Here is a 17,311-nt window from a genome sequence, read left to right as displayed (position 1 = left end):
GATTCATTCGTCAGCCCATGTATGTCCCTAGTGCCTTTGATATGATTAAAAGACTACCCCGCAAACTGCACTTCAGTTCACTCTTCTCTCCAATATCAACTCTCTTATTCAAAACAGTCGAGTGAGCAACTGCAACGCTGATTCATATAACAGTTGGAGTAGGGATCGTACAGCCCTGAAAGATACAGCTCGCGTCGTTGGGCCCTCGCTGGCGATCGGATCACCAACAATTCAACAACCTTAAAGTGAAACACTTCTAATCAAAAGGAATATGACAACGTCTGTGCAGGGAAAATCCGCGCTTGTCACTGGCGGTGGCTCGGGTATGCACATGCCAAATGCATAGACATACAAGGAATTATGTTGACTGACCACGAAGCTCAGGTATCAACTTGTGCTTTGTGCGTATACTCCTGGACAGTGGATGTTCGGTCCTCATTGCCGATCTCAAACTGCGGCCCGAAGCTCAACAGCTCCTGAAGCAATATCCGTTCCCTGGCGTCGATGGCAAAGCTGGAGTCTTGTTTCAAGAAACCGACGTTACATCTTGGCCACAGTTGACGGCTGCTTGGAAGAAGGCCTTAGAGAAGTTCACAACTGTCGATATTGTTGTTCCAGGAGCCGGTCTGTTCGAGCCTCAATGGTCCTCCTTCTGGGAACCACCCAAAACTGAGAGCAACGAGGATAGTGTCTCTCGAGATGATGCCAATGCGGAACCTGGACACTATGCAGTCTTGGATGTGAACCTGGTATCTCCCATTCGGCTCAGTCAGCTGGCTATCGGGCATTGGACAAAGACGAAGCAGAAGGGATGCCTTGTACATGTTGGCAGCATGGCTGGCTACTTGGCTGGCATAGCAACACCCTTGTACTTTGCGAGCAAGCATGGCTTGCATGGGTTCGTGAGAGCATTGGGGGGATTGCGTGATGATCTTGGTATTCGAGTCGGCTGTGTTGCTCCCGGCGCAGTAGAGGTAAGCTCGCCAGAGTCTCTTCTAATCTTTGGAAGACTGCTAATGCATGGCTATCACTAGACCCCTCTGTGGCATGAAGATCCAACCAAAGCAGTCATGCTAGACGAGGATACAGTTCTGATAGATCCTCTAGAAGTGGCTCGAGGCATGTGGCAACTTGTCGTCAACCCCGAGTATGGCAATGGCACCATCCTCGAAGTGACCAAGGGAGAAACGAGAGTTGTGCCACTCTTCAATGCACCAGTTCCGACCGGTGAAGGCATTATGGTACCTGGGTATGAAGCTTCCAAGGACGCTCTGTATGCGAAGCTGAAAACAGAGGGCTTGGATGTATGAGTGAGGATGTATCACCGAAGTCCTCATCTCCCAGACTGCCGTCATATTGTTGGACGGGCATGAATTCGATATCTCACAAAAAAATTCTGCACAGCCTCATATACACACGTCGGGATATTTATAGATACAGTGACGTTCACCGACGCACTTGTACGTCCGGATCTGTGCTTCAGATTACGGCACAAGCAAGGCACGGGCGGAACTATCACAGATCTCTAATCAGCCTTCCCTGCGCATGGATCATATCAAGGGCCGTGAATAGTAAGGATCTGGGGTTCAATTCTTCATAAGCCTCATATCCAATAACAAGAGGGAGACTTCCCTCTAGTAACGGAGCTTTGACCAATATCTTGGCATGTTGTCTCCAAAAGCTCTCCTTGTTTTCTCTCAAAACAGAATCACCTATCTGTACAAATTCCTCTCTAGAAATAGATGTGTAAAATCCAAAAGGGCACCCACAGCATGCTCCTTTCTGTCACCCCCGAGAAGTTTTGAAAAAGGAAATAGCCTTGTAACTCTCACAAAGAAATAATAAATCTGAGATGATTCTCCGCATAGTAGTAGCAGGGGCTGTTCAGGTGATGGTGGCAAGTAATAAATGACAAATAGTGACATGAAACCCGTAAGATGACCATGATACACTGCATTGTAGTATCATAGCGCATAGCATAGACAACTAAAGCAATGCCAAACAAGAAGAAAACAAATCCATAATTCGCACACCGGAAGTGAGCTCGCGAAACGAGTTGGGTATCTTGATGAGCTGCTTCCACCATACTGCACTGCTCTTGATTCCTTCTCCCCCCATTTCCCCCTGCTCCACTGCAGACACCCCTTCCCTCAAGACATGGGCTGAAAACATCCTCTGGCTGCGTAGAAAACGGTCATGGTAGAAGAGACGCGTTTTCAGAAGTGGTTGGACTGGCCCTTGTTATGATGCTGCTGCTACCTCTGGCCCGATCCATAATAATAATAAAAATAGGTGTAATGTGTTGTCTTGTCTCAATTTCCGGTCCTTGAATATGTAAATAGTTGAAAAAGAAAAACGGTGTGGCTGTCCAGCCATTATTGGCGAGTCGAGCACGGTATGGCGAATTTGGCTCTAGGTGTCGTATGAAACGTCGATCTACTTGATGTTCTTGAAAAGATCAGAACCCAAGCTTCCGTTGTCCTTTTCGAGATCGGTCAATTCGGGTATCATTGGAGGCGGCGGGCCGGATTGTTTCTTGGGTGTCGGTGCACGAGGACCCTCCTCCATAAACATGGTACTAGCTCGTTTGTTGGGGATCGTCTCTCCGGTCCTCATGCGTCTAAACCAACCGCTGGTTCTCCTAGACTTGCGTTCGTCGAGGTAGCTCGCACCGCCCTGGCTGCTCGGCCGAGCAAGGCCACCGGCGCTGGCGGATGGGACACTTCCGTTCGATGATATCTGGCCCTCTGCATAAGTGTTATTCAACATGGTTCTACTGAATAGGCGACGGATGCTGCCTTGGCGGCTTGAAGCAGCTGGGCTCAAAGGAGCATCCTCGTCGGCGTAGCGTTTGGTTCCAGCGAGATTACCATTAGAGGAAGCAGTAATGCTTGGCTGAGGTGTGTTCTTGTTGACGTCCTCGGTGACACTGCTGTATGTATCCTGTCCTGGTTCCTTCTTGGATTCGTCCTTGACGTCTTTGGTGGGTGGCGGTGTCTGTGGAGGAGTTGGGACCTTCTGAACAGGTGATTCCGGAGGCGGTGGGATATTGGTGCCGTCTGTGATGCTACCAAAGTTGAGGTTGAGAGCGGGCAGCTGGAATCGCGAACCTCCGCCGCTCTTGCCAAAAAGAGACGACATAATGGGGGGGAAATAGGTGAATTGGCGATTCGTGCACGATACGATACGAGGCGGAACGGACGGAGAATGGAAGAAGGCAGGTCGATTCGATGGCGAGGGCCCGAATTCGGAAAGGGGTATTCAGCAAAAGAAGGATACCTTAGGCGAAGCGAGGGCCAAGGAGCTCAAAACGAGAATTGGAATGGCAATCAAAACTCTCAATGAGGCTGTAATCGATGACTGGGATCCAACAAGCGGGTTTAGATGACGAAGCTGAGTCTCAAACTCCCCGCAAGAACAGGGCGAAGAGAAAGGAGAGTTCTAGTCAAACGGTTTTAACCCGACCAGGATGAAGGTACGGATACAAACACAGACAGCACAGCGCTGTAGCGTAGCGTAAGGTAAGGTAAGGTAGAGGTGGAAAATTGGAGCAAGGGTCTGGTGGCTTGTGGTTGACTGCAAGTTGCAGGGATCCAACACGCGGCGTGGCGTGCTTTTGGTAACAAGGACGATGATCCCAGACGTGGGGAGCAATTGAGGCGATGGGTAGTTGATGTAGAGAGAGATATTATGAGGCCTTAGATGTCGTAAGATAGAAGAGAAGAGAGATTGAATGGAGAGGAGAGGAGAGGAGAGAGGGAGGAGAATGTGTTCAGAGGAGAAGAATTGGTGCAAGACCGGGTCTTAGGCCGGAGGAGAGCCATGAGAGGTACAGTACGACCTTCCTGATGTAAGTGGAGAATGTCGTGGCTGGTAGCGAACCTAGGTACTCAATAAAGCGACTTTGGCGGTACTTGGCGGTTCAAGTGCCGCACAAAAGTGTTTCCTCTTCAGACCTTTGCCCCTGAGAGTCCCGGACTGCAGCGAGCCCGTTGTTCCCTGGACCCTGCTAGAGCCACGCGAGTTGGGCGTCTTTGGGCTCGCAAAGTACTGCCTGGTACCTGCGTTACCAGAAATGGTGATTGGTCTAATCGATATGGGGGATAGCGGTCCCTCTCGCAGTGTGTGGCTGGCAAGACTTGGAGGTACCTCCAAAGTACTGACCTTGAATCTCGGAAGCCATCCTGCAATCACTCAAGACTACGGAGTACCTACGGGACAGACCGAGACTATTGAAGAAAATGACACCAAATGGCGAACGATTCCGAAGGAACAAGGTTGAATCGACTCTGCTATAGACTCGTGAAACATTGGAAACTCGAAAGAAGAAGCACCGATTGATGATTGTGTTGATTATAGATCCAAAAGTCAATTCCTCATATTCACTGCTCCCCTTTCTTTTCTCCCTTACAAACTCCGAGAAAAACACCCTTTTTCCAACGCCACAGACGTGTGTCAAGACTCGATGAACCACCCATTCGACGGAGAGAAGAAACGTTGGCGCCAACATGTTTCAACCGGGCCTATATCAACGGTTCCATGTCGATAATTGAGGTACCTACCTACCTACGGATAGTGACGAGCTGTTATCTGTCAACAGTGCTATACCATTGACCATATTCACAAGCTGCCTTGCTGCCGAAATTACTACGCATTTCAGATAGCTCGTATCTATCCTCACAAGTACCTTGGCACTCGAGGCGCAGTTTCAACACGACGACTCGAGCAGCAGAGAGAAATTCTTGGTTGGATTGGATTGCGTTTCCACGGGAGACCAGGAACCCGCTCGAAAGACTAAAACATGTTTCACTCACGGCACGATTGATTGTCTTGCCTTTTTTTCCTGTTAGAGCGATTCAAGATCGGACTACGGTACTTACCTATGTATGACTATCCTCCCTTTATCGTGCATAGGAGAAACAACCCAAGTTTATGTGATCTACATACCTTTTTCTCGCCCAAGGTTCCAAGCCCTGGGACCAACCTCCAGCATTTGCAGGCCGTTTCTCACCATTGCGAGTCATGATAGGGGAGGTATCGTCAGGTACCTCACTCTTTCGCGAACCGTCCAAGCTAGCGCAGTCAAACATTTCTTGTTCCCTATTCAAGCTATAGAAACTCTGACGCTATTCCCAATCTTATCTCTTGTGTTACCCGTCTCGTCGACATGTCCCGATCTAGGAAGGCCCCCGCGTTCCACAAACGCGGGAATGGATCCATCATCCCACCCACTTTCATTAATCTTAGACCCTCCAGAATCTTCACAAGGTCCAGAATTTCTGTTTTTGTCTTCTCTGACTGGGGACGCGGTCCCATTTAATCGCATGATATAATTGGCTTAGGTTGTCAACGTTTAACGTCATAGAGCTTTAAATCGGTTTATTTGATCCGAGCTCGGTTGGACTTTGTTTCGTCAAGCTTGAATCAAGCAAGCATCAGCCCTCAATTGAGGAAAGGTAATCGTTACTCTTATTTCTGCTCGACAATTGATTGAATAAGGTACTTTCATGATAATGGCTAGTTCGCAGTGTCTGCGCCTCAGGTCACTCGCCTCCTCAGGCCTTGCAAGGCCCTCGGCTAAGCTCAGTGCTAAACATATGACCCGACTTCCCATGATCGCCGCACGATACAAGTCGGGTCCTTATGGCTACACACAAGCTAAGGCTCTTGTCTTCTCAAAGCCTGGAGACCCAGCCAAAGTTCTCAAGTATGTGTATGATATATCTCACTGTAGATATGACTAACAACTGTCTGCAGGCTTCATAGTCACTCTGTCTCCCCTTCTATTCCCTCGGATTCGGTCCTCGTCCGAACTCTCGCCGCTCCCATTAACCCCGCCGATGTCAACACAGTTCAGGGAGTTTATGGCTCTATGCCTCCCTTCACCAACTTAATTGGTACCGCTGAACCCTCCGCCATTCCCGGTAACGAAGGTGTCTTCGAGGTTGTTGCCACAGGGTCACCCTCCTCCTCGCTACAGAAAGGCGACTGGGTCATCCCCGCCATCGGCCAGTTCGGTACTTGGAGAACCCATGCCATCGCTGAAGCTGATAAGTTTATCAAGATCGATAAGGAGGGCTTGACTCCTACGCAAGTCGCGACCGTGAGCGTCAACCCATGCACCGCCTACCGCATCCTGCGACATTATGGACCCAGTGCTGGTCTTCAAGCTGGTATGGGTATGCGCCCCCTTGAAGTTGGCAGTGGTCAGTGGTTCATCCAGAACGGCGCCAACTCTGGTGTTGGACGAGCTGCCATCCAGTTTGGAAAGCTCTGGGGCTTGAGGAGCATCAATGTTATTCGCGATCGCGAAACACCCAGGGCGACTAACGCTTTAAAGAAAGAGCTCCAAGACCTCGGCGCTGATGTCGTCGTTACCGAAACCCAGTTTCTGACTCCCCAGTGGAAGGATCAACTAGCAGAGATCACCCGCAAGGGTCGTGAGGAGATCGGTCTAGGTCTCAACTGCGTTGGTGGCAAGTCGGCAACCACAATCGCTCGGTCGCTCGGCAAAGGCGCTACTTTGGTCTCTTATGGTGGCATGGCTAAGCAGCCAGTCTCACTACCCCTCGCTCTCCTTATCTTCAAGGATGTCCGTTTCCTCGGTTTCTGGCTCAGCAGACTCAATGAGGAGGACCCTACCGGCAGGAGACATGCCATCAACGATATTCTCCAGCTCATCCGATCTGGCCAGTTCCGCGACGTCCCTATCGAGGAGGTAAAGTGGGACTGGGAGACACAGGAGGAGACTCTGCGCAATGCCGTACAGCAGGGCCTTGAGGGATTCCGTAAGGGAAAGGGTATCTTCACATTTGGCGAGACATAGGCGGGATGAAAATGTGTGGACAAGAGCATAACGTACATCGCGATTGGTTGGGCTGGCTATTCCAATTTGAACAGGTGAACCAGGCCGCTGCAGAGTGTGATAAGTAGCCACTCCTTGAACCATGGCCCAACGGGTATAGAGACCCGGGCCCTGGACGAAATGAACGACAAATGTAAACAATAACATCTCAAATATCAAGATCTGGTTTGTTGCCTAGCAAAAGCTAATATATATCATATGAACGCCCCAACTCCTAACGCCCGTGTCATTCCCAATCATTCTATGCCCTGAAAGCCTGGGCCCACTCATGCAGCTTGTCAATGACGACAGGAGCGTAAGATGTTTGAGCTTCTTCGATGATCCGGTCAAAGTGACTTAGTGCCTCTTCTTCACTCAACTCCAAGTGAAAACGGTCTCGGACCTTGAGCACTGCCTTATCAGGCTCAAGTCGGATATCAGGGATGTTGGCATCAACCATGAGACTAAAGAGATTGAGAATGAGATTTGAGTTTTTGCGCAGTGCCGTAAATGCAAGGAAGCAGTACTGCTTGAACTGCTTGTAATGCTCTGAGTTCACGCCACCCATGCAATCCACCATCTCCTTGGACAGCTTCATCAGAGGTGCAAAAGGCTTGGGATCTCTGCCAAGAATGTAGCCGAAGTCGGCATGGAAGAAGTGACCGTCAGGTGCAAGAAGCAGGTTCTCCAGGTGACGATCACCAACGCCGAGGATATAAGTGATGACACAGTATCCTGCGCAAGATCTTACGTACGTGTCCAGTGTTTCTTGTCGGACGCCGAGAGGTTGGCCGTCATCCGGGTTATTAATCTTGAGGTAGGCCAAAGCTGGGTTGTTTTTGAACTTGTTAGCAATGCTTGACAAGCTTTGGGATTGTACAAATTGCGAAGCGCCAGCAGAAGTACTTGTCGCCAGGATCTTGTAGGGCGACAGCTTGAGGTCAAGGTTCTCTTTCTGCAGCAGTTGATCCATAAGGGTGATAATCTGAATAACAAGCTGATCTTGTCTAAGATCATCACCCAGCTTGAAGATAATGGCATAGGAGCTCCCAGTTGCTGTCTTGAAGGTGCACTTGAACGGGTTTAGTGAAGACTTGAACACAACTGTCTGGTCTGGTATGATGCTCGTAATCAGCACTGAAGGGTCAAGCGGCATCGGTAAGGGCGGATCGAATGATAATAACTCGTTCTTGGGATCAGCCAGAAAGTGCTTAACTCGGTCCACCTTCTTCGGAATTGATTCATTCGAGGTTTTGACCTCTTGAGCAATTCTCGAGAGAATAGCAACTAACTCTGCTTGGCGCAACAAAGTCTTGCGTGTTTCCTGGCCATCCGGCTGTTTAACAAGCTCGGCCATGAAGTCGTATGCGACCTTGCGGTAGATGTTGCGGTTATCAATACCTTGCTCAGGGCTAGCATCGTCACACTCGACCATGAGATACCAGTGGAAATAATTGCCGAGCAAAAAGTTGGCAGCGGCACGCTGGATCAGGAAACGGGCCAGGGATGAATCTTGACTGCTTTCCTCTTCTGAATCTGCTGATATGTGCTCATACTTGAGCGCTTGAACAAGTTGAAGAAGATAAAGCAGAAGTTCCTTGTCGTCGGCTTTTCGTAGTCTGTCTACAGCGTACGAACGCACAGCAGAGTTGTCGAAGGATGGCCCGAGGAGCTCCAGCGCATCGTCAACATCGATTGCAGTCCAGCGCCCAAGAACCTGGATAGCTTGTCTGGCCTCACCCTGATCGCTCCAGTTGACAGATTTGACAAACTTTGTCAACGCTCTCTTGTCTCGAGTCAAGTGGTAACGGAATTTCCATACCAGATCTGCCTCCTCTGGGGTGAGAACATGAGTTGGAGAATACGACATTATGAGATTGAGCTCATCTCGAACTTTGGCATTCGGCTTCAAGTTCTTATCAATGATGCCGTGCCTATACGAGCTTCTGAATAGTCTTCGATGCTTGGCCTCTGCAGGGTTGTCTCTGTGCCCAACTTCAGGGTCGTAGACTTTGATGAGCCGTCTCCCAGGTGCCGAAGAGCTCTCGCCTACGGCATTGATACCTGGACCGTAATGAACCTCTGGCTGGCGATTTGCGAGGCTTGCTTGCGAAACGGAGAGATTCTGGAAAGCTGAAATCGGGGGCGGATCGTATTCGTGGTCAGCGAAGACAACAGGGAAATCGAAACGTGGCAACTCCACGTTCAGTAAGAACGTCGACTGTCCAGGGCGCCCGTCCTTGTTTTCGCCATCTCGATTGTCCGGATCATTCTCACCGTTGATAGCCCGTTGCCTCTGGAGCATTTTCATTGACGATTTGGCAGCTTGCAGGCCTCGTTTCTCAAAGCTCCGAAAGACCATCTGATCTAGCCAGTCAACTCGGGGAATCTCGCCCATCTCGTGTTTCTTAAATAAGGTCTCCATCCGTTCTAACTCTTCTGCATCCTTATCTAGTGGGGGGACTTCCCCTTTTCGCGTTGTTTTCTTCTTTGTCGAAACCAACGCGGGCGTTGTTGAGTTGTCGGTGCCGTCTGCATTTTTGTATCGGTGAACAAGACACTTTTGTCTTCCCTTCTGTACTTGATTATCCTCATCGAACATGGGCAGTGTCGTGCCACCAAACGGAATGGCATGGCCAATGGCCCCTTTGCCGCCAGTCGGTGATAGGTCCCATACTGTTATAGCCAAGCATGAGTTGGCTGGTAAGGAGTCGTATGTGATAGGCAACTGTAGCCACTCATTCCATCTAACTTGGTCAATACGTGTGCCATCACATTCGGAGGGTATCGTACTTTCGCTCGGATCGAAAAGGTTTATAAGCGGTCTGAACAGGGACGGTCAAGGGTTTTGATCCAGCCCAGATCTGCACTGTGACATAAAGGTCAGAGTACGTGCTAGCAGTTCTTGTTAGTCTATCGCGAAAGTTAGGATAGTGAGCAATGTCGCGCACCCAAGGTTGGACCCAACGTGGCGCAAGTCAGGGCGCTCGAGAAGAGTGGAGTGCTTGAAGGGAGGTTCGTCACCCTCTAGGTTCATACTGCTCAAGGTCAGCCTCAGTATACCCATGATGGGAGGGGTTCGAGGGGCATTACATGCGAATGGTCACAGGATGATGGACGTCCTTGGAAGCCGCAAAAGAGAACGGGTCCATACGCCCGTACTCAGACATGATAGGCTAGGTCATGCTGTGTAAGTAGAAGAGAAGTAGAACTGCGCGCAGAAAACGAGAGCTGTTGTTGGTGTTGTAGGTTTTGAGTTGCGTTGTGAATATACCTTAGGCAGGGTTGGTAGTAGTAGTACCTAGTGGCTGGTGTCGAGGTGCGATAAGATAAGGTAAAGTGACGTTGACAGCTCAGCTCAGCTCAGCTTAATGACTGTGGAGAGGATCCAATCGCATGGCCCGGGTCACAAGGTTTAACTATCTCACTCAGCTCAGGTTCCATCGATAGCAGGGCACTCCTCAGATATCATTGACTTAGTACCTAGGTACTAATTCAAAGCCAAGATTCATTGACCTCCTCAATCAGCAATCGAAACAAGAATGGATGTTTTTTTTTTCTATTCACGTACTTTTCATACTAATCATTGGCTGAGCTGCAGTACTAACCAAGCCTTTTATTTGCTTGTCTATGAATTCCCTCTTGTGGCTAGTTCCTTGATCAGCCGCCGTTACCGCATCATCGGAACCTCTACTACCGACCGGACTGAGGATTGACACTTTTTTTGCTTTTTATTTAGCTACTCACTTCCCAGTTCGCAGTGACTGCCTATTGATGTGATACACCAATGTTGTCGTATTTTCATCAACCAAACATCGGCATGTGTCAAGATTCATTTCCCGAAAATCAACCAAGATGCTACGTAGCATTGCTAGTCGAGCTTCTTTATAAGTACCCCTGGATAGACATGGCAATGGCAATGGCAATTGTCGATGCCTAATGACCCCAGACTTTTTTATACTTCCCCTCTGCCGACTAAATTGGCCAGTCCCTAGCATTGGCTCACTTCATACTAGCTACGTAAGGTACCTAAGTATGTAGCGGCACCTATATCCCGATCCGCGGTCCTGTCTCATAGCGGACATGGATACTGCATACTTTAGGTAGCTAGGCGCATCCCAATCTTCAAAGCGCATAGCCCAAACCTAGAAGCCACACCATCGGCCCCATCAATCAATGGATATCCCTCAGAGACATGCGCCAAACCTTTAGGCATTTCGTATCCCTGGCCTAGCAAGCGCCCAGCATCTGAGCCTCCTTCGCCTGTAGATCCAAGGTCTAAGGTCTAAGAGAAACTATCACGTGCCGCCTTTTGAGGCGTCATAACTACCTCTGGTAATCTCAACAGCCTTCAGCTCTCGGACTCGATCCTTTCTCTCTCTAGAGCATTGCTCTCTGTTGCTTCAACTCATGCCACGGCCTCGGCTCGCCCAAAGCAGGCCAACATGTCTCTTACGAGACGCACCGATGCCACCTCCAAGTTTACGTCTTCGGGGAGATATACCTCAGAGGCCATGATAGTCATAGTACGACCCCTGTCGAATTTGATACTCGAGTACTCCATTTAACACGCCTTATAGACCTGTGCCACTATCTCGCTGTACAATGGTATCGAGCTGCTTCTCCTCATCTTGACATCATCCAGGCGGCATAACGACCTCTTCTCATGGAGCCTTGCTGTGGCTTCTATCGGTGTGCTGCCGTATGCAAGTGGCTGGCTGGTTCGTTATTTCGATGTTATAGGGGATGTTGCAAATATGCTTATAAACGACATTGGCTGGATACTCCTGACTACCGGCCAAGCTCTTGTTCTATATTCTCGACTCAACCTGCTCGTCAAAAGCGTCTCCATTTTGAAGGTTACGAAATGGATGATCATCCTTAATGCTATCATATGGCACAGTGCAGTTACTGTTCTTTTATTTGCTATCAGCACACAGCAAAAGCTCGACCGCAACGGCGCATTCATCAGGGTCCAAAAGGTTCAGCTGGCATTCTTCTGTGCTCAAGATTTCCTGCTTTCAGGTCTTTACATTTGGAAGACGATGGAGATCATCAAGAGAAGAGAAGCTAGAAACCAGACTCCTCGAATAATCTGGCACCTGTTTGCCATTAACGTGGGAATCGTGCTAGTTGATATCACGCTCCTTGCCGTTGGCTTTACCAACGATTTCCTGTGGCAACAAGGCATCAAGGCAGTGGCCTACTCGATAAAACTCAAGGTCGAGTTCGTTATACTCGGGAAACTCAGCGACTACGTTCACAAAGGAGGTGAATTGATCAGTGCCGAACATCCTGTGTTTGGATTTGTAGAGATGGAGCCTGACCCTCCGCCAAGGAAACAATCGACACAACCTGAGGCTACCCCCGAGGCTACACATTTAGAAAGAGGGAGGAAGCAGTCGACTATTTCTGCTGCTGCAGAGTCATCGCGCAACCGAGAGTTCATGTCCGACGAGATTGCTGCGGATAGAAGCGAGGGTGTTAAAAGGCGTACACTGGATAAGGGCAAAAGTAAATGCATGGATGATTGTTGCAATACGGGCGTTTCGGCTTCAAAATAGTACTATACCCGATGATTAGTCAATTTTTGTGAAATCTTAAACCATTATAATATCTTGAGGCCAGTCGGTACATGGTATATTACAATCCTGAAACTATATTAGTAGTGCTGTACTGTATTATTGGAAGAGTATCAGCCCGGTCGGTCTATTGAACAAAGAATTGCTTAGGCATATATACAATATTATTACAAAATACTACATATATTTACACATCACTCTCCAACTCCTCGTCTATGCTCTGCTCGTACATCATCATCATCATCATCATCATCATCATCATCATCATCATCACCACCACCACCACCACCACCACCACCGCCACCATGATCTCGTCATCGTTCACGTCTATTTGTGTCCCTGGAGATGCCAGTCAAACACCTTCATAAACACTTCCTTTCCATCTCCCTCCAAAACATCTCCATGGCAAGGAATCATGGTATGAAAGTCCCACTTGGCGATTTGGGCCATGCTGTCGTTGAAACTTTCACGGTTCTTGGCGAGGAGATACCAGTTAAATCTCTGTAACCACTTGGTATCACCACGGGGGTTCTGGACACAGGCGAAGAGCTTGCCAACAGCTCCATCTGCGGGCAATTCTGATTCGGGCACTTTACTGTACTGCTCGGCGGGGGGTAGGTTGAAGAGAAGATCAGCCTGGATCAGGACTTGCTCAGGCTTGTAGAAGAAGACAATCTCAAGGTTGGCGTGGCCGTCGACGTATTCATAGTCAAAATCGGCATCAAAGTCGGGGTCAATCTTGATTTCCCGCTTATTTTCCTTCTTGAAGACAACAGCAAACTCATCGTCGTTGATCTTAGGATCGTCGGTCTGCTTGGCGCGCTTTTCTGGCAGACCCTCTGGGCCGATGATCTTGGCTGAAGGATATTCCTTTTTCCACTCAGAAATGAATATGTGGTGCTCATAGTCCAGAGCTACGATATAGCGGACATCGCCTCCCATCTCCATGACTTTGGCCTGGGTGGCTTTGGTGAGTGCGACTGGTGAGAAGATGGCAAGGCCTCCAGAGGTGAGCTTGACTACTGGGGGGTCAGTATTGCGCTCAAGTTAATTCGTATGAGTAGGAGAGCATACCTAGAGTGCCTCGGCCACCAATCTTGACCTTTCCAAATCGTGAAAAGGGGACTGAGAAAGTGGCTATGTTGGGGGTGACATTACGAATGACCATGACATGATCAGGGTCTGAGGGAATGAGTTTGGACGACATTTCTGCTGAGTTGGAGGTTTCTGATTGTGTGCCGAAGTTGTGACTCTGTGATGACAGAGTGAGAGAGGTTACAAGTTTGAATCTTTTGTTGGATGATGTCGCAATACGAGGTTCAAGATGTATGACGTTGAAGTCGTGTGTGGGAGTCTGTTTGAATGCACGTGAAAATAGAAAGAATCTTTGTTGGCGCTGGAATGATCTGGATGCGTTGACGTTTAAGTATTGAATTCGAGACGTTAGACGTATCATCACGAGCAAGGTAATTGATTGATTGATTAATTAATTAATCAATTGTCATCCTATGTCGAGGCGGAGCTTGAACTTGGACTTGAATTGGTAATATTCCAGCTGAGAATAGAATTAGCTGGTCTTTGCATTTCTTCAATGACATCAACATTCCGATCCATTGACAATCAATCGGCCGACTCTGGCTGAGTTGGCCCAAGACCCTGGAAATCGGGGCTGCTACAGTAATTCAAGCGTCAATAGTGGATACAACGGAGCAGCATGTGGGTGTTGTCAGTGCTGTACCTGCCTACCTAGGTAGGAATTTGAAATAGGTACCGTACCTCAGGTAAACAAATACGCTGCAGCCCCTGCACTTGTAGGCTGAGATGCAGTACAAGGTCAGTACTGACTGAGGTAACCAATTCAATAGGTTCTCTTATCTACCATGTACCCAGCTGAAAGGTTCCCTGGCAAATAGGGTTAAGGATTAATATGTACTGTCGAAGTTGCTGACAGCTCACGATTGATTAATTCCAAATATCATTTCAAGGCTAGCTCGATCCATCCGGCACGTAGCTTCACCCCGAGAGCCCGATGCAATAGTCCAGCCTCGGCTCCATCAGGAGGACTCTTCGGTACGTGTATATGTTTCTGGTCAAATGAACGAACTCAGCTGAATTATATGGAAGCTCTTTGGTTTCATATGTTTTGGTCATCGACTACATAACTCAACACTCAATATGATATTGTACTATTTGGGAGTATACCTTAGACAGCTTAGACTCATTCCACTGCCCAGACCAAGAGAACATTAGGTCCAACACCACACAAAAGTAACTAACACATATATCTCCCTTGAAAGCAACTGTTAACAAACAAAAACAACAATCAAGAAACCCCCAACCGCTATCTTTTTCATCAGCCACCTGTCAGTTTGTATGTCTTGATTACCAAGACTGCACTTTCAACGACATCTGTCAAACACGTCCATAATGAAATTACAAATGAATCCAGAAACTGCATAAAAACTCTCGGACTGGCCGAGATCCAGGATAGCAATACCTTCACAGGTCCAAGAATATACCATAATGAGCTTGTATAATAAGAGGCCAAAGTTGATACCCATGACGTTTGTATCGCAATATACGTCAACATATGATCCCTCGTCTGGCCGTTGGCAATATCCCACAGGTGTCTTTCCTCGCGTATGTCCAACCACGACCCAAGAAGAAGCAGGAAAAAAACATGGTTGATAACAGCACCCATCTCTGCATACGTAAGTAGGTTGGGGAATTTCAGTGCTTTGCCGTCGTCTTTCACGCTCTTACGCATGAAGAAACGGAGAAAAGACCAGGAGATAAGTTCATAGACAAAGCTGACAACGGCACACCAAGCCCAGAACTGTTCGAGTATAAACAGCTTCACCAGCACTAGCAAGAACCTAAGCCCCGGTTTCAAGGATTGGAAGATGCCAGAAGCCTTTGTTGATGAATGTGACGACTCAATATCGGCGGTAGCTCCTTTGGTAGAATCCGGATCATCGCTGCCATCACTGTTCCCAGGTGCTGGCGCGTTCGTCTCTTGAGATGCCTCAGGTATGTCTGAGGATGATTCACCAGCGCCGTTGCTCGACATGTCTCCAGCAGGGCCATCTCCTTTCTTATCTTCAGAGACAGCCTCCTTCTCTTCATTACTGTCCTTCTGTGGAGTATTCTCCTCCTTTGGACTACTCTGCCACTTCTTGGGTGAGTCTCCGTCTCTCGGGCTGCTTTGCGGCATCGTACAATCTTGCGTTCCAGCAGACGAAGGAGGGCTTAGATAAGGGCCCCGGGTCACGGACTCTCTGTTTTTCTTGCTCTTTTGCTGCCAAACGCTGAAATCTTGAGAAAATCCAGGTCCGAAGTTCGCCACTGGCTTATTGTCTGGGAAAACAGGACTCTTCGTTTCGCTACTTGCGCTCATCTCTGCATTATCACCGTCGTAGTCATCGTCACTGCTAACGAAGCTATCGCGAGATCCGCTGGAAGGAGCAGTTGACAAATACTGAGAGCCTTTCGTGCCCGCAGAAGTTTCTGAGTGTCCAAGCATAGAGCTAGAGGGAGAGGCTTCCGATTTCCGGGCGACGTTTGGAGGGAGATCGACTTCGAGCACATGGCGAGCGATATCAGCAAAGAAACTCTTGATGAGACTGAATTTATTATGGTGTTCCTTTATTGCCAGCACCCAGGTATCAATGAGTTCATTCACGGAACTCGCATTGATGTCGTACTTTTCCAGGTTTTCGCATCCTGCTATTGCGAAATCGGCGCGCTCGTTGTTATGCAGGAGGGTTTTCCAGAGCCGCATTGCCATGTAGGGCGAAAGCATGATAGTGCCATCAGGCCCAGGTTGAGGTTTCTCTTCAAGATCCCTCTTCTGTTGCCCTTTTCCCTCCTCGGCCATTTGTTCGACTTCGGTATCCCCACCATCCAAGTCTCCTTCAATATCAGCCAGAAAGGATGGGGTACTGAACTCTTCATTGAGTTGTTGCCCAAGAACCAATGCGTCGTCCATAAGGAGTCCTTCGCCTATGCCAGGAAGCCTATAACCCTGAGAAGCGACAGGCTCATGCTCAAAGGAAGGTTTTGCGTGTATATTATCAGGAACATCGTCAGGCTCGTCACATTGCAACTCGGAATCATTGAGCTCCTGATCTAGAGATCTTGTGTGCCGCTTTTTGAGCCGGATCGCTGTGGGCGGTCTAGAGGCCATAACGGAGGTGCGACGAGCCGGTCCCTTCGAGTTACCATAAGTTTGTGCTCGGTTGTACAGCCACAACTTCCTAGAGTTCTCATTTAGACCACTCAAGGTCTTTTCCATGCGCATAGCATTCTGTCTCCGACGAGAACGACGAGGGGGTCTTGGCTGCCAATTAGCATGTTGGCCAAGTATGATCTTCTCAGTAACTTTGGCACGCTCGAAAGCGTTCCCAGCACTGCCAACGCGTTTGAGCCCGGAAGTTCGACGTTTTGGTATGGGCTTTTCTGGCTTCTGCTCAGGGTTTGATGCAGGGTTAGAGGGCCTGCTCCTCGCCGTCACGAGCAGCCGTTGTTCTGCGAGATGCCTTTCTCTCTCGATTCGTGACGTGTGACTCTGAAAACGATCCTCTATACTAAATATCAGATCTTTTATCTGGCGTTTGGACTCATCGTCCTGACTCCGTTGTGTGGTATGGACCCATTCGAGCAGGTCTTCGAGCGAACTACGGGCCATCTCGTTAAAAGCTTGCATGACTTTGAGGGCCATCTTTTTTGAAAATTTGGAACCCTGTTCGAAACATTCTTCTTTGTAAAATTCCTCTAGATTTGAAAGGAGGCTGTCCTTCTTATGATTCCATTTGGCGGCTGTTTCGGCGGTTCGAATATCGAAGTCCTTTTCAAATCCCATCAAGGGATTGGTAACTGGCATCTT

The 17,311-nt window shown here is 48.7% G+C and overlaps 7 protein-coding genes across 8 annotated transcripts; 3 read left to right on the top strand and 4 right to left on the bottom strand.

Moving 5' to 3' along the window:
- Window positions 1-271: 271 nt before the first annotated feature.
- On the top strand, window positions 272-1,310 carry FVEG_02191 (hypothetical protein; the record flags this gene model as incomplete). The annotated part of the gene is made up of 3 exons (XM_018889392.1): window positions 272-323; window positions 385-974; window positions 1,035-1,310. The coding sequence occupies 3 exons, from the start codon at window positions 272-274 to the stop codon at window positions 1,308-1,310; spliced, it is 918 nt and encodes a 305-aa protein (XP_018745522.1).
- A 1,126-nt stretch (window positions 1,311-2,436) lies between these two features.
- FVEG_02192 (hypothetical protein) lies at window positions 2,437-3,141 on the bottom strand (the record flags this gene model as incomplete). The annotated part of the gene is made up of 1 exon (XM_018889393.1): window positions 2,437-3,141. One exon carries the CDS (start codon window positions 3,139-3,141, stop codon window positions 2,437-2,439), a length of 705 nt encoding a protein of 234 aa, XP_018745523.1.
- Window positions 3,142-5,292: 2,151 nt separating this feature from the next.
- On the top strand, window positions 5,293-10,252 carry FVEG_02193 (mitochondrial trans-2-enoyl-CoA reductase). The gene is made up of 2 exons (XM_018889394.1): window positions 5,293-5,707; window positions 5,758-10,252. The coding sequence occupies exons 1-2, from the start codon at window positions 5,508-5,510 to the stop codon at window positions 6,824-6,826; spliced, it is 1,269 nt and encodes a 422-aa protein (XP_018745524.1). The 5' UTR covers window positions 5,293-5,507; the 3' UTR covers window positions 6,827-10,252.
- Window positions 5,449-10,154, bottom strand: FVEG_14999 (phosphatidylinositol 3-kinase). 2 transcript variants are annotated; one of them, XM_018904079.1, is made up of 4 exons: window positions 9,938-10,154; window positions 9,796-9,882; window positions 9,638-9,739; window positions 5,449-9,591 (listed from the first exon to the last, which is right to left on the bottom strand). In XM_018904079.1, the coding sequence occupies exons 1-4, from the start codon at window positions 10,012-10,014 to the stop codon at window positions 7,107-7,109; spliced, it is 2,751 nt and encodes a 916-aa protein (XP_018745525.1). In that variant the 5' UTR covers window positions 10,015-10,154; the 3' UTR covers window positions 5,449-7,106. The 2 variants fall into 2 exon arrangements, with proteins under 2 accessions (XP_018745525.1, XP_018745526.1); XM_018904080.1 differs by having other exon boundaries at window positions 5,449-9,739.
- A 632-nt stretch (window positions 10,253-10,884) lies between the features above and the next one.
- FVEG_02196 (hypothetical protein) lies at window positions 10,885-12,479 on the top strand. The gene is made up of 2 exons (XM_018889395.1): window positions 10,885-11,370; window positions 11,425-12,479. The coding sequence occupies exons 1-2, from the start codon at window positions 11,290-11,292 to the stop codon at window positions 12,406-12,408; spliced, it is 1,065 nt and encodes a 354-aa protein (XP_018745527.1). The 5' UTR covers window positions 10,885-11,289; the 3' UTR covers window positions 12,409-12,479.
- Window positions 12,480-12,689: 210 nt separating this feature from the next.
- Window positions 12,690-13,955, bottom strand: FVEG_02197 (hypothetical protein). The gene is made up of 2 exons (XM_018889396.1): window positions 13,501-13,955; window positions 12,690-13,445 (listed from the first exon to the last, which is right to left on the bottom strand). The coding sequence occupies exons 1-2, from the start codon at window positions 13,880-13,882 to the stop codon at window positions 12,754-12,756; spliced, it is 1,074 nt and encodes a 357-aa protein (XP_018745528.1). The 5' UTR covers window positions 13,883-13,955; the 3' UTR covers window positions 12,690-12,753.
- A 633-nt stretch (window positions 13,956-14,588) lies between these two features.
- Window positions 14,589-17,308, bottom strand: FVEG_15000 (hypothetical protein; the record flags this gene model as incomplete). Its single annotated transcript, XM_018904081.1, has 1 exon — window positions 14,589-17,308. The coding sequence occupies one exon, from the start codon at window positions 17,306-17,308 to the stop codon at window positions 14,780-14,782; it is 2,529 nt and encodes an 842-aa protein (XP_018745529.1). The 3' UTR covers window positions 14,589-14,779.
- Between the last annotated feature and the right edge of the window lie 3 nt (window positions 17,309-17,311).

The sequence above is a fragment of the Fusarium verticillioides genome, chromosome 6 (genome assembly GCF_000149555.1).
Source record: "Fusarium verticillioides 7600 chromosome 6, whole genome shotgun sequence".
Taxonomy (NCBI): domain Eukaryota; kingdom Fungi; phylum Ascomycota; class Sordariomycetes; order Hypocreales; family Nectriaceae; genus Fusarium; species Fusarium verticillioides.
Note: the sequence above shows the minus strand (reverse complement) of the source record. Positions and strands in the feature narration are given on the sequence as shown.